General features: G+C 41.9%; 1 protein-coding gene across 12 annotated transcripts in view; it reads right to left on the bottom strand.

The window, feature by feature from the left end:
• Nucleotides 1–16,231, bottom strand: part of PTPRD (protein tyrosine phosphatase receptor type D) — a 1,386,996-nt gene that overhangs the window by 18,925 nt on the left and 1,351,840 nt on the right. For all 12 annotated transcript variants that reach the window (XM_083419250.1, XM_083419244.1, XM_083419248.1 and 9 more), the window contains 3 exons: nt 5,958–6,243; nt 4,588–4,766; nt 2,862–2,988 (listed from right to left, as the gene is read on the bottom strand). In XM_083419250.1, the coding sequence (XP_083275376.1) occupies nt 2,862–2,988; nt 4,588–4,766; nt 5,958–6,243 (592 nt within the window). The remainder of the gene's footprint in view (nt 1–2,861; nt 2,989–4,587; nt 4,767–5,957; nt 6,244–16,231) is intronic.

Here is a 16,231-nt window from a genome sequence, read left to right as displayed (position 1 = left end):
GTGTCCCTCTGCACTGGTGCCAGGACAACCAAGCAAAAGCCCACCCTCCTCATCCAGGATCTCCTCCCAGTTCTCCCTTGTCCCTCAAAGCTACCACCAATCACAGCTCTGCCATTAATTAACAAACTCAAGTACAGTCACACCTTGGGTTACAGACACTTCAGGTTGCATTTTTTCAGGTTACGGACCCGCCGAAACCCGGAAGTACCAGAATGGGTTACTTCTGTGTTTTGGGGGTCGCACATGCGCAGAAGCACTAAATCGTGCTTTGTGAATTCGCAGAAGCACCAAATCGCTCCCCGCGCATGTGCAGACACGCAGCTGCGGATTGTGAACGTGCATCGTGCGCGGATCACATTTGCAACCTGAGCATCCGCTGTACTTGAACTGCAGCAGCCTATGTATCTTCACTTCTCACCCTCATTCTGCCTTTACCGGGTTTGCTTGAAACAATTCTTTCTTGCTGTTGCCCATTTTGTTCTTCATGTTCACAGCTCTCTTCCTCTTTTATCTTGTCTCTTCTGATAGCTCTTGAACACCGTTACCCTATGACTGCATTCATCTAAATTCTTTCCCCACTTGTCTCCAAGACTCTTTCCTCCTGCTTGTGTTGTACACTAAAACTAACAAATGCTTTAGGTATGTGAAGCACTTGGATTTCCCTAGTGCTCCCATCCCAACTTTAACACCCATTAGGGTTAGCTCTTAAGCAACTAACTTTTTAACAACAACCTCAGAAGGCCAGAAATGCAGAGCTTTTGCTTTTTGCAGAGAAACTTGTGGTTCTTGCGTGGACTCCAGTTGCAAAAGTCTGAAGAGCCCATAGAATTTGGGGTGTGTCCAAATAGCAATGCACATGTTTTATGAGTGTATAATATTGCTCTTTTTGATAATGGATTCATTCGTCTGGCAAATATCTGAGGAAGCAACATGATAATCAAATACACAGTTTAAGGCTGTGAACAAACTGCCAGAACTGCAAGAGACAGGAAAATAGGTACTGGGCAATAATAATAATAATAAGACTTAAAATTAAATTATTACAAGACTGGCTTAAAAGTTATCATCCATCTATATTTAAAATGTAATACTGTGTTTGCTTTTCAAATCATCTAGCTAAAAAATACATATAGCTTTTCAAATAACAAATAATTGCATCTCTATAGTTAAGCAGCTTGGCATCTTTACTTCACATAACTCTTACATAGTGGATGAAACACCTCTCTCTCTCTCTCTCTCTCTCTCTCTCTCTCTCTGTGTGTGTGTGTGTGTACACGTGCTAAAGCTCTTAGAATTATATTTAGACAAGGAACTCTTAATTTTAAAGTATTGAAACCGATACCAATATAGCAAAACAAAACATTTTGATATAAAACCAAAGTCTTCTGAAAACAAAACAACAATGTTCTTTTTAAAAGCATTTGAATATTTCCCAGCCAGCTGCAGAACTACTAATCTTTTCTCCAGCCATGTATAGAACAGTTAATATTTACACAAATATTGTAGAGATTTATTAGCATTGCAAAACGATGTGAATTATTTGTTGACTTTCTCAGACCTATAGTTGAAAGAGTTTCCTTTGAATGATCACTTGGCTACAGATTTTAAATATTTTGGAAAGAGCCAGCTCCTGTCACTTTGTACCAATGACCTAAATTTCAACCTGGTTCACAGCCTCTTGAATTTCCAGAGCTGGTGGCAACTTAGTCATAACTTTTTGATTCCTTTGACAAAAGAGATCCACCTGGTCTTTACTCATAGAACTAGGAGAGGTTGCTGTACTTGAATATATGTTTTCTATGTTCTGAAAGTGGCAGGATTCTTGAGGGTAGGCAGAACAAAAGCAAAGAATTCTTAAATGTCAGTCCTAAAATCCCAGTGTCTTGCAGAGAACCTAGTTCTCACAAACATCAGATGATGAGGTGGTAAACCTTTGTCTGGATTGCACCACTTCTAAGACTGAATGCTCCTTCATTTATTTATTTTTAACAGAATATGTTCCACCCTAGCCTTTTCCCTGCCATGCCTAGTTTTAGGTATACAGTGGTACCTCTGGTTGTGAACTGGATCCATTCCGGAGCCCCGTTCGCAACATGAGCAGAACGCAACCCGCGTCTGCGCATCTGCGGGTCGTGATTCGCTGCTTCTGCGCATGAGTGTCTGCGCATGCGCGAGCGGCGAAACCCGGAAGTAACCCTTTCCGGTACTTCCAGGTCGCTGCAGGACACAACCTGGAAAGATTTAACCTGAAGCAAACGTATGTATGACTGTACATGCATGTTCATGGCGAAGCAGTCCAGGATGTGAGCCTTCGCCTGCAGACTAAAGAAGTGATACTGTTAAGACAAAATACAGGCACCTCATCTGATGTTTGTGAGAACTAAGCCACAGGGGCTTGGACTAGTTGACCCTATGGATTGACTCTATACTTCAGAACATATCCAATAATCCCCTGTCATTATATTGCAGAAGAAGCTGGCTAGGTGCTTTTCAACGAAAGTCACCCTCCATTATTAATTTTTTCATTGAGGAACCTGGAAACAATGTTTAAGAACTAACTCTATAAACCTTAGCCTATATTTTTGACATGATTGGGAGCTACAGGAAATGCCGCTCCCCAGATCATATGTTGATGTATGTATATGAAGACATGCTAGTCACATACATTTGTAGGTTTTTATTATGTGTGTCCTTGAGGATTAGCTTCCTTCCCATGATGCCAAGTGAAGACTATTGCCTATATACCAATAATAGTTGGTCCTGTGTAAGCAATTGCTCTTCTGAATCACTTGCTCCTGCTGCACATCCTATGCCAAACCAATTTTTGACATTGACTGTCTGGAAATGTGCCACATACTTACTCTGCCCATTTCTCGCAGTTTAGTAAGCATGACTACGATGGTTGAATTGTGCTCCCAAAGCATTCTCCAGAAATCTTCCGTTGTTTCTGCCAAAGGTCCCTGTGTAGCGATATAGGCTTTTTGTTGCCTAAGTTTAAAATATAAGGGCAAACATTTACCAATCCAAGCAAGTCAAAGACTCTCTTGTTGAATGTAAACATTCTGCTGAACCATCAACTCTAAGCCATGTACAGCTGTAAATTATTGAACGTAAGCACATTAAAAACATATTAAAGATTGTTTAATCAAACAATAGCATTGTTTTGTTTTTTGGAAGTTTGTGGAAGAAATTGCACTGTTAATATTGTGATTTATGGCTTTATCTTATTTAAATTTTAATGCAACTCTAATAGCTCAATTTTGTGAGTTGCAAAAAGCACTTAGGAAACACTTAGTGGTAAAGTTCCATTTTTGCATTCAAGGCTGGCTGTCACACAGTCTATTGAGCTTATGACTTATGGCTCCAAAGCACTTTTTGTCGTTGTTAACTCTTCTAAAGACACAAAAGTATTGGGAAAAGTTTTGAAGTCATGAAAAAAAGATGGGAATGTGGCAGGCTAGTTCATTTTCCAAGAAACATGGCCACACTTTCCCCTTCTAGAAGTAGAAATCTGCTATTTGCCCACAAAGGCTCAGTCCACACATTTAGTATCTGCATAGTATCTTAAATAACCAGCTGCTGGAGTCCTACTGTTTGTAACTGTGCTGCATTTCTGTACCATCTGTTTGCTGCTTTACTGCCAGCATTTGAGAACAGTGAACTGAAACTTCCATATGTTAGTATCTTAACATGTATTATAGGAAAATCAATCCGTTATTGCTGTGACTTCCCATTTTCAGAAGCAGGCACGTGATAATCAAGTAAAACTCTACATGACAGCAGTTTGGGGGAAAAGCCCTGTCGGTATTTTCCCTTTGTGACAGGGAACCCTTTGCAGTGCCTGCTCTGTCTGCATTGCTCTGACAGTGATAGGAAAAGATCTAGGCAGAGTATATCTCTTTTCTCCAATAGCATTAGCCTTACTGATAAGGGAACGATGCTGAAATGCAATGCAGAGAAAAAGCGACTCTCCCTATGAGAACAGACATTTGATTTCGCTGACTGGTACAGGTAAGGTAAAGGACCCCTGGACAGTTAAGTCCAGTCAAAGATGACTATGGGGTTGCAGCACTCATCTCGCTTTCAGGCTGAGGGAGCCGGTGTTTGTCCACAGACCACTTTCCAGGTGATTGCTAAACCACTTCTGCTACGACGGAACACCGTGACAGAAGCCAGAGTGCACGGAAACACCGTTTACCTTCCCGCCGCAGTGGTACCTACTTATCTACTTGCATTGGTGTGCTTTCAAACTGCTAGGTTGGCAGGAGCTAGGACAGAGCAACGGAAGCTCACTCTGTTGCGGGGATTCAAACCGCCGACCTTCTGATCAGCAAGCCCAAGAGGCTCAGTGGTTTAGACCACAGCGCCACCCGCGTCCCTCTACTGGTAGAGGAAGAAACTGTGGTACTACAGTGACTGCCACAATAGCAAGAAGAAACAGCTGCGCAGCACATTGGGTTGTGTCCAACTATGTTAGAGCAGACCCACTGAAATTGACCCACTTCTGTCGGTCGATAAAAACTTACTGAATTTGTAAAAAAGAGCCTTTTTTATTTTACCACACAGAAAAACACTGCCTTTTAGTACCTGTATCCATCGATAAAGCTGGCATTGATATAATCAGACCCTTCTACCCCTCGAATAGGCTGCAAACATATCCGTGTGGATTCATATGGCATAATATTAACAAGGCGATTTTTAAATTTATTACATGGAAGATTGGCACTGATGAATCTTGAAGTGTGAGCTTTAGAGCTAGCTAGCCGCTGTGGAAAGAGAGAAAGAGCATAATTTTGCAATTTAATCAGACCAAACCTTCTCATACTGATAATTTCCTATTACTTCTTCACACGGCACATTATTAAACTATGGAACATGCTATCACAAGACTTTGAAAGGGGGTTAGAGAAATGAATGGAGAAGAAGGCGATGTCGAACGCTACTAGCCAATGTGGATATGTACTAGCTTCAGGAGGTATGCTCCTAAACACCCTTTGCTGGGGTTGGGGAGTGAGAGGGTTTATTGCAACCTGTGGGCTTCAAACAGGAATCTGGTTAGCCATTGTGAGAACAGAATGCTGGACTAGACAGGCCTTTGCTCTGATCCTGTGAGGAGCATTCTTGTGTCCTTGTCCTATTGTCTGTTGAATCCCCACATCCAAAAAATTTACATGTTTCAGAACCCTGCTTTAATGCAACACTAACTCTTTGGAAAACAAACTTATAAAGGTATATTTGGGGCTACCTTTGAAGGTGACCTGGAAACTGCAAGTAATCCAGAAAGCGGTAGCTAGACTGGTGACTGAGAGTGGCCGCCGGGACCACATAACTCCGGTCCTGAGAGATTTGCATTGGCTCCCAGTACATTTCCAAGCACAAGTCAAAGTGTTGGTGCTGACCTTGAAAGCCCTAAACAGCCTCAGTCCTGTATACCTGAAGGAGTGTCTCCACTGCCATCATTCAGCCTGGACAGTGAGATCCAGCTCTGAGGGCCTTCTGGCGGTTCCCTCATTGTGAGAAATGAGGTTGCAGGGAACCAGACAGAGGGCCTTCTTGGTAGTGGCCCCCGCTCTGGGGAATTGGCCTCCCATCATATGTCAAGGAAGTAAGCAGCTATCCTATTTTTAAAAGACATCTGAAGGCAGCCCTGTTTAGGGTAGGGAAGTTTTTAATATTTAATGCTGTATTGTTTTTAACACTTGATTGGGAGCTGCCCAGAGTGGCTGGGGAAACTCAGCCAGATGGGCAGGGTATAAATAATAACTTATTATTATTATTATACCCCCTAGCAGAACGACTAGAATTTAGACTGTTGCTAATCCTTCATAGGGAAATCTACCAAAGCACATGAACTCACCCTAGACCCATTTGGAATCAAGTCTAACTTCCCCCATCGCACCCTGGTGTAACAGTTTTCAATGTAAAACCGCGCGGGGAAACCCCGTTACGCAAAGTACCTTAAATTCCAGTTCCATTCCTGTGACATTCTCTCCTGCTTCTATCTGTGTCAGCTTCTGAATATATGCATACAGGTTTCTGGCTGGCACTTCGGTATTTCCACATGTCACTGCTTCAAGCAGTGCATCGTGGATAAAGATGTATTGGTCCTCTGTTTGAACCATGTAATTCCTCTGGGCTCTCATTAGTGTTACGTGGCCATAAATATCTACAGTCTTTTCATGCTTTATTCTCTCCAGCATGGCATCTATTACAATGAAACAGCCGGTCCTGCCAACTCCAGCACTAGGGGGAAGAAAAACAAAACACAAGATACGTGTAAGCGATAGAAACATTACGGTACGACATTTCTTGACATACTGTCATGGCAACATACATCATTGCAATTGATCCCGCTTTCCAGTGCCTTTTTCAGTAAAAACAAAAAAAGAAAAAGACAAAAAGCAAGGTGCTCATATCTTGATACAAGTGCTGTGTTTGTAAAAATTGACCACCATGGGCAGTTTTTTTCCTTCCCCACATTGGTAAGTACCATCACAAAAAAGCATTACTGCTTCCTAACATACATGCTGGTTCTGCTCATTTTTAGGGTATTTTTTGATAACCAGGTCCCCTTCTCAAATTACCTCAGTCAAGCGAGAATCATTTCCCTGTGGTGAAAATCTGGGTTGGAAAGTTCCATGGAATTCAACCCATTCACCTTGTTCCAGCATGCAGTTGCTCATGGCGCTACTGTTGAATTTCTCACAAAGAAGCAGCTCCCAACACTATGGAAGTACTATGGGGGAAAGCCCTTTGCTTGCAAGTGGCAATGAGTCATAGAATAACAGAACTGTAGAATTGGAAGGATGTAGAAAGCTGCAGAATTTTTCCAGGATGAAGAGGAACCAGCAGTAAGCACTCTTTGCATTTGGTTAGTCAAGCAGCTACAAATACACCTAACAGTAATCTCATTCAGCTTCTCTGTAAGAATATTACGGGGGACTTTGTCAAAAGCCGTACTGAGATCAAGATACACTATGTCCACAACATTCCCCTTATAATGCTGTCAGGGAAAGAGAGAGAGAGAGATTCACCTGGCATGCCTTGTTTTTGAGAAACTCATGCTGGGTCTTAGTAACCACAGCATCCTTTTCTAAGTGCTTAAAGACCAACTGTTTAGTTAACTTGTTCGAGGACCTTTCCTTTTACTGATGTCAAGCTGACTGGTTGGTACTGTCATGTGTGTGTCATACGTGGGGAGGAAAACCTTAAACACGTTGCAGAGTTCAGCAGAGCTCCCCAAAATAGACCAGAGGCAATAGTACTTCATTCAGCAAAGCTTTACTTGTGCTGAAGGCAAATGAACGTAATGGTTATCAAATCCAATACAATCAAGATTGGCTCAGTCCATACAAAAATCTAGTTGCAGCACTTATTATAACTTAACTCATAATAAGGCTAAACCTTAACACTAAAGCATCCTATGTACAGAAACATCACACCAAAAGAAAGAGAGAGAAAGAGAGAAAAAGGTAAATCTCAGGCTCCGTTATCACTTTGTGGGTGGATATTGGACTTTTTGTCAGACCGCCCCCAGAGGGTTCGGTTGGGCCCTTATACCTCTAATATGCTTAAGACTAACATAGGAACACCACAGGGATGCGTACTCAGTCCGCTCCTTTATATTCTTTATACGTACGATTGTGTCGCTACTCACCCTAGTAATAGGGTTGTCAAATTTGCAGATGACACAACCGTGATTGGGCTCATCTCTGAAAGGGAGGGTGAAATGGATTATAGAGATGAGGTGGAGCGGCTGACAGAGTGGTGCAGAGCTAACAACTTGCTCATAAATACAAGGAAGACAAAGGAACTTGTGGTGGACTTTAGGAGACAGAAGAGCAATGTCCAGCCACTTTTGATTGATGGGGTCTGTGTGGAGAGGGTAACAACGTTCAGATTTTTGGGCATTGAATTACAAGAGGATCTGTCCTGGAGTGTCAACACAAGGGGGCTTGTGAAGAAGGCGCAGCAGAGACTGTATTTTTTGAGAATACTAAGGAAAAACCATCTTCCGCAGAAACTGCTGCTTGCCTTCTATCACTGTGCCATTGAGAGCGTGCTTACTTATGGCTTATGTGTGTGGTACGGAATCTGTACTACCCAGGACAGTATGGGGTTGCGCAGGGTTGTGAAGGCAGCAGAGAGCATTGTTGGCTGCCCACACTCCACCCTAGAGCAGATTTATGCCACAAGGTGCCATAGGAAGGCACTGGACATAGTAAAAGATCCATCGCATCCTGGTCACTGTCTCTTCGAGCTCTTGCCGTCGGGACGGAGATACAGGACGATGAAGACAAGAACGAGCCGTCTTAAGAACAGCTTCTTCTCCAGAGCGATCTCGGCCCTGAATGGGAAGCCCAGACTTTGAAAGTCATCAAATCTCCTTTGCTGTATTTTACTATATTTTTTAATTAGTGTTTTTATGGAGCAGCCAAGTAATTTCGTTGTCCCCGAAGGGGGCAATGACAATAAAGATATTATTATTATTATTTATAGTCAGCATGACTCTGCAGAATAGAGATAAGAGAACTAGTTCAAAGCAGCTTCCCAGAAGGTATAACCCAAACAATGATTAACCTTCCTGCCTCTGCTTCTCTCACACAGAGAAGCTTCTAGTAGCTTCTAGAATTAATCAGAATAGGAAAGAATAGGAAAGATTTTTACACATGAGATCAATACTTTCTGCACTAAGAAATGCAAACTGACAGGAGTTTGCTGGACCTTTCATTCTTGGCAGAATTTGAGTTCCAACAGATATTATGGTAGTTGAAGTCTCCCATGACTACTTTATCTCTCCTTTTTGAGTGGTAATTTGCTGTAGGAAGGCATCATCCAAGTCTTTAGCCTGGCTTGGGGGTTTATAGCAGACACTCACAGTAAGATCTCTCTCCTACATTTTTTACCTATATACAGTGGTACCTCAGGTTACAAACCTTTGGGTTACGTGTTTTCAGGTTGCGGACCATGGGAAACCCGGAAGTACCAGAAAAGGTTACACCTGGGTTTCGCCACTCACGCATGCACAGAAGTGCCAAATTGCATCACGCGCGTGCACAGGTTTGATGTTGCAGGTTACGAATGCTGCGGGCTGTGGACATGCCTCCGTCATGAATTTTGTCCGCAACCCAAGGTTCCATTGTACTCTCAATCTGCCTTTCATGTTTTGGATTTCTTCACAAGTGTACACATCCTTTACATATAATGCAACTCCGCTTCCCTTCCTGTTTGGAGATTATACTCCTCCATTTCTACATTCCAGTCAGAAGTCTCATCCTACTAGGTGTCAGTAGTGTCTATTAGGTCCTATTTGCTACCCTATATTAAGAGCTCAGATTGGTCTTGCTTGTTTCCCATACTCTGTGCATGAGTACAGAGACAACTGAAACCATGAGTCATTCCCTCCAGCTGCTTCCTTCTTGCAATTTCCTGCCCTTTAGCAGGTTTCTGGAGCAGCACCTCAGTTTCCTGTGCCTCAGTGAAGCTATTCTCCACGGTAATATTGTTTCCATCCTACTAAAGATTTAGTTTTACACTAATTGGTATATTAGTGTATTTTCCACCTTCAACCTAAAGAGACTGAAATATTTGATTCACACTACTGCTGTTGTCCGACACTGGAACAATTGCTTCCTGGGCTCAGGGCAGGTGCCCTGGGCACTGGGCCTTTTGGAATCTTTCAAGAGATTCAGTTCCATGAAAATCTTGACAAGGGGTGAAAATAAATATGTGTTTGAGAGACTGGGAGAAATGCAGAATATCTGAAAATACGCTTCATAGACACAACATCACCAGGCAAAGAGCTGAAACCAGGATCACATGATCCATGATACCCCCAGGGACTCTCCAATCACCTTTGTTAGTTAACTTCCCTGCAACATGCTTGAGGCTGAAATCCACAGCACAGGAATGTGGCTTTGTTACAATTTTCTTCAAAAGTGGTCAATTTAAATCCCACTTTTTATTATCTGTGATAATAACATCCCTCAAACCAGCTAACCCTGCAAAGACAAAAATATCTGATGTCCCTTTTGTTAATTACTTTTAAAAAGAAAGATTTTTCTCCTAACTATATACAACAAAGCCCACTGACATTTAGTTCAATCAAGAGTGATCAGTCTGCAGTATTGCTTTGTTAACTAAATTAGATAAAGGAATTAATTTGCCTTTTATTTGTATGTGAAATAAATAAATAAATAAATAAATAAAATATTATTTATACCCCGCCCATCTGGCTGGGTTTCCCCAGCCACTCTGGGCGGCTTCCAACAGAATATTAAAATGCAATAGTCTATTAAACATTAAAAGCTTCCCTAAACAGGCCTGCCTTCAGATGTCTTCTAAGAGTCTGGTAGTTGTTTTTCTCTTTGACATCTGGTGGGAGGGCGTTCCACAGGCGGGTGTTACATATACATGTTACATATACATTTTTGTCAGATCCACCAAGGTCAACTAAGCAACACACATTTCTCTTATCTAGCTCATTATTCTTGGATTCTATTCTTAAATGCCTGTTTGGGTCGTCCCGTCCCCCCAACCATCACTGTTGTGGAGTGCATGACTTAAACTGAAGGATTAGAATTCTAAAAGAGTAGGAAAGTCTCTTTGATCTTGCAGAGCTGAGCTTGGTGGTATGGTGATAATAACTGATGCACATTTTGCTTCCCTCCCTAACTCATTTCTATAGCGCTGAGTCCCAAACATAGCATGAACAGTACAGCTGATAAGCAATCTCTGGGTTATCTAAGCCTTTCCTTGTCTGAGTTGGCAAGCACGGTTCCTTCAAAAGGAACAAACTAAGCCCAAAGCAGTTAAGTGTCTCACGTTTAGCCGGAAAATCTTAGAGCAAAAGAGGGGACAGGGGGAGATCTGCCTCACCAAATCCTAAACTCTATGGAAGGGGTAGCCTATGTACGGACCTCCAAATGTTCAGGCAACTCCCATCAGAGCATGGTGAATGGTCAAGGATAATGGGAGGTGTAGTCCAAATTGGGTACCAATGCTCTGTGGTCTAAATTTTAAAAACATGCTGATGTCTATTTTCAAGAGCTGTCAGAATGTGTTTTGCATGTGCACAAGCAGTTATAATCCTTTAGTTAAATATAAAAAATTACTTATGCTATGGATGTTTTGGTCTTATCTCATATTTGAAAGCAGGTAGCATTATGCATGTATAAGTGTGTGAGGGGTATGTCTATATGTGTGCCTGTTTGTGTGTCTACATTGTTTTTTGCTTATGCGTTGGCCTATAGCAGAGGTGAGGAACCTCCGGCCTGCAGGCCAGTTTGGACTGCAAGGCTGTTTTTTAAACACCATTTCCACTAGTTGATCAGCTGACATAATTCTGATGGGTGGGTTATGTCAGCTGATAGGCAGGGGGAATAAGTCCTGCTAAATTTGGCAGGATTGAATGCAAACCCCTTCTTGATACATGAAAGGGATTTGCATTCAACTCCTTGCTAAAATGAAGGGAGGCCTTCATTTTAGATGGTTGCATGCAAACCCCTTGTAATCTGGAAAGGATCTGCATTGAAACCCCTGTAAAATCAGATATTTTCTCTCTCTCCGTTTTAGTGAGGTGCTTTGAAGTCCCAGCATTAGGACTTTGATGCACCAAATCACCTGATATCGGGAGACTGCGAGGACAAGCCTGGTAAGTTTCTGGTCCACAGATCCAAAAAGGTTCCCTACCCTTGTTCTATAGAATAGGAATGAAAAGTTCATTTGACCAGCTTTCTCTGAAGTATTTAGAGCTTCACAGAACTATTCAATTTGGCTGGTGAAGAGTTCTATGAAGCTCAAAAGTTTGCATGCCTCTACCCCACGAGTTTTGCATCACCTTTGGAAATTAATCTGGCAACATGAAGGAAAAACAGTTTCGAACATGATAATGCCTGATGCATATTGTTTGAATGGAGACAAGGCTGTTCTCAGGATGGGGGCTTAGGTCATGAATGTCAGCAGCACGTCTACTCAGAAGTTCCACTGTGTTCAATATAGCAAAGCCCTACAAATGTGAATACACCATTGCAGCTACGGCCAAACAGTTATTCTACTTCTTGTAACAACTTCCTTTCGTTCCCTTTACTCAATAAGACCGCTACCAAACTCTAACAGTGTGTGTGTGTGTGTGTGTGTGTGTGTAATCTTTTTATTTCAGTTAGCAACAGAAATTGCAGTGTTTACAAGCCAAAAGACTATGCAATCCATTAAACAAGCATGCCTACTAGGAAATTGTTATTGCTTCAGTGCTATCATTCATCCAGTTCCAACATTTGTTTTCAATATCTGCAAACACAACTGAGTCAGTCCTGTGAGTTGAAATATGCTTAATGTCCCATGATGTGATACAGCTACAGTATGCAGAAAAGGGAAATTAAGAGGCATTCGGGGGCCATTCCATACTGAAGGCATTGTGTGGTTGTGCTTAGAGATTGGCTTTTCTGATTAATTTGTTGCTATTACAGTGCTGACCCTTAACTGATATTTCAGTGATCTGGCAAGGGAAGCCATTGTAATTACGAGATTTCACAGGCCATTTATTTGGAAGAACAAAGATATTAAAATATGGGCCAAAAATCATTTAGGACATATTTGACATATATCAGGGGATAATCCGATTGAATATTGTGGCTTTGGAATATATAGAGACTGCCATTTATGAGGTTCGAGTACATAAAGCAACTGTGATAAAAACAGAACGAAACAAAAAAAGCTGATGGAAAGGTACAGAGTTTATGGAGAAGTTATATGGTAAATTAAACAACAGTGCCAAAAACAAAAAACAGAGCAATTTTGCTAGGAAGATTATTGTGATCAGAAAACAAACTGCACCATTTTCACACAAAAGTAGTGTACTCACAGTAGCTGTACACAGTCAAAGTATTAGAGTTTTATAGGCGTAGTCATTCGAATTCGAATTAAGTAAGTAAGATAACCTGCACCATAAGCTACCCAGAACTTTTTTTCAGCCTGAACTCACTGAAACTCAATTCCAGCACCTCTCAGGTGGGCGCCATTGCCATTATAAGAGAACAAGGGTGAGTTCCGGCACCTCTTTTTCTAGAAAAATAGCACTGCATACAAGTATTTATGTTCATATTTAGTATACTTATATCCATGAAGCTCTGTGGGTGCTAGTACAAAATGGCTGCCATGGACACCAGGAAAAAAAGGCATCAGTACTCCTTACTGGTAAGTACCATCACAAAAGCACTGCTTTTATTACAACATTCTTCAGTTGGTGCTGACCTTTAAAGTCCTAAACGGCCTCAGTATTCCTGTATACTGTATACCAGCATACCTGAAGGAGTGTCCCCACTCCCATCGTTCTGCCTGGACACTGAGGTCCAGCTCCGAGGGCCGTCTGGCGGTTCCCTCACTGCGACAAGCAAAGTTACAGGGAACCAGGCAAAGGGCCTTCTCGGTAATGGCACCCACCCTGTGGAACGCCTTCCCATCAGATGTCAAGGAAATAAACAACTACCTGACTTTTAGAAGACATCTGAAGGCAGCCTTGTTTAGGGAAATTTTTAATGTTGATGAATCATTGTATTTTAATATTCTGCTGGAAGCTGTCCAGAGTGGCTGGGGAAACCCAGCCAGATGGGTGGGATATTATTATTATTATTATTATTATTATTATTATTATTAAACTCAAAGTGGCATACATGAGATTCCTAGGCGGTCTCCTGTCCAGACACTGCTTAGCTTCAGCAAGGTGGTTGTGTCATGTGCCCTCAGACCAAAGTAACAGGAATGATACATAGATTGGGAGTCTGATGGTGGAGGCAAGGACTGGTAGGCTGCTGGTGACAGAGTTATGGTTGACACAGATTCTTAGCATTAAAAAATGGAGCTGTCAAGTGGCGCTGCTGCCTTATTGCCCAATGCTATTTTGTCATTCCACTGAATAAGGAAGCTTAATGGCTAAAGAAAATTCTCCTGATGATTACTCAGAGGACTGCTTTTTGATTCACATCAGTGAAATCAATGGGCTTAAGTGTGATTAACTCATATTGGCTGTTAGGTACAACAGTTATTCAGATCTGTGTTATACCGCTTAGAGAGTTGTCCATGCTTTTCAGGTGGGAACACAGCGTGCAATTAAAGCAATTGCAGATAACAATATGCATACAATTGGCAACAGTGGTTTAAATATGCATTTTGCAGTGTGTAAGGCCAGCATGCAGGAAGGCAGAAATATCTGTGGAACCAAAGGGGGTAGGCTTTGAGCATCTTGGTGTTTTGCTTCATCCAGGCACACAACATGTACATTTGGATGACACAGGCATGCATATCTTAGGTTGGTACAAACACTTTAATGTTCTGAATTGGATCAAATGAATTTCTAAAGGAAGATTGTAAAAATATAATGTCGTATAAGTCACATGTGCCTACTGCTTCAGAATCAAAATGTAACCTCAGAATCACTTTCAATAGGACATGGTAAATTTGTGTTTCATGGACTTCATTCTTCAAGCTGACGATCAGCTAATGGTTGGCACTGAGGAAGCCCTGTGCACAGCTGTACCCAAGCCAACAAACAGTAAGAAGTTAAGAATAAAGCAGCAAGAATAGGACAAGGTAGATTCATGTCACATGACAGGGAAAGCTTCTGTACTGTAGGGTAAGTTGTGTAATGCAACAATAGCTGTTTTGTTCAAATCAGTGGGAATAATGTAAGTATCTGTTGCAGAGTGCTGTGTACTTTACAGCACTTATCTTTTTTCTCTGCACAATACCTGCAGGAAGGTAAGATAATGCTTACAAGGTAATTTTATATTAGACAAATCAGTGGGAACTAATTGTACCTAATACAAGAAGCAAGTACTATACACAGCAGGCTTAATCACAGCCATTTAAGGTTACGAGATTTCCACTGGGGGGAAAAAAATAACTGTCCATAATAATCACGTACAGGAGATGTGAATGTGGAGTTGAATCAGATTATACCACTTATTGCTTTCCATCTCTGTGGTTCCATTCATGGAGAGATTGAGGCCCAATTTACTGATTAAAGTAAAAAGGTAAAGGACCCCTGGACAGTTAAGTCCAGTCAAAGGCGACTATAGGGTTGTGGCGCTCATCTCACTTTTCAGGCCGAGGGAGCCAGTGTTTGTCCACAGACAGCTTTCTGGGTCATGTGGCCAGCAGGACTAAAGCGCTTCTGGCACAACAGAACTTTGTGATGGAAACCAGAGTGCATGGAAACGCCATTTACCTTCCCGCTGCAGCGGTACCTATTTATCTACTTGCACTGGTGTGCTTTCAAACTGCTAGTTTGGCAGGAGCTGGGACAGAGCAACGGGAGCGCACCCCGTCGCAGGGATTCGAACCGCTGACCTTCTGATTGGCAAGCCCAAGAGGCTCAGTGGTTTAGACTACTGATTACACATCTAGTGAACTGTCTCTCCATGCATTTACGTTGCTTGAATGATGATCAAAAGGTTTGGGATCAAAAGGTATGATGACTTCTGGGCAACTTTTAATTTCAAGGCACTTCTCAAGTGTGGTTTTAATCAGCCTGAACCACATGGGTATCTATGCATGTGGCCACACTTTCGGATATAGTGGGAGTCAGGTTACCAAGGCAGCATGTAAAGTGAGCTTAAGCACCCATCTTAAGAAAGGCTGTGGAAATCTCTCTTGGCTTCAGTGACAGCAGAAATAAATAATGAGCGATTAATGCTCAAGAAACAAAGTCATCTATCCTTCCTAGAATAATTTTTAAGACCAAGGCAATTTGCGATATCAACAGATGGCATATTACCGTGTAAGCCACAAGGCACATTTTGTGATGTCTGAGTGACAAATTCCCACTGCTACAGCTTTTATTGCTGGGCTGCAATGCCTCTCTTTTGCCTTGCTGTGTTCACTTCCAACTGGGCTACAGGGGAGGAAGAGGCACAGATCCCCACGTATTTCCTGACAAAAGATGCCCTTTACAAATATGAGGATTTTTCTCTTGAGAGTCGATGTACCCAGCAGATAGATTGCTATACCTGAATCAGACTTGACTTCAAATCCCTCCTCAGATGCTAATTTCACAGGTTGGCCTTGTGAGCTTCTGAGCTCCACCTATTTACTCTATAGTTCTGCTTTAATTCTCCAAAAGGAAGAAGAAGAAAAAGGAATAATAGCGACCTACCAAGCACTGAATGTGCGATATAAAATTGCAAGTAAATAGTTGCAAGGATCACTGAATAAACCTGTATCTATATGGAAAAGA

This window comes from Podarcis tiliguerta, assembly GCF_965153285.1.
Source record: "Podarcis tiliguerta genome assembly, chromosome: 17".
Classification (NCBI taxonomy): Eukaryota; Metazoa; Chordata; class Lepidosauria; order Squamata; family Lacertidae; genus Podarcis; species Podarcis tiliguerta.
This window is presented reverse-complemented; position numbering and strand designations above follow the sequence as displayed.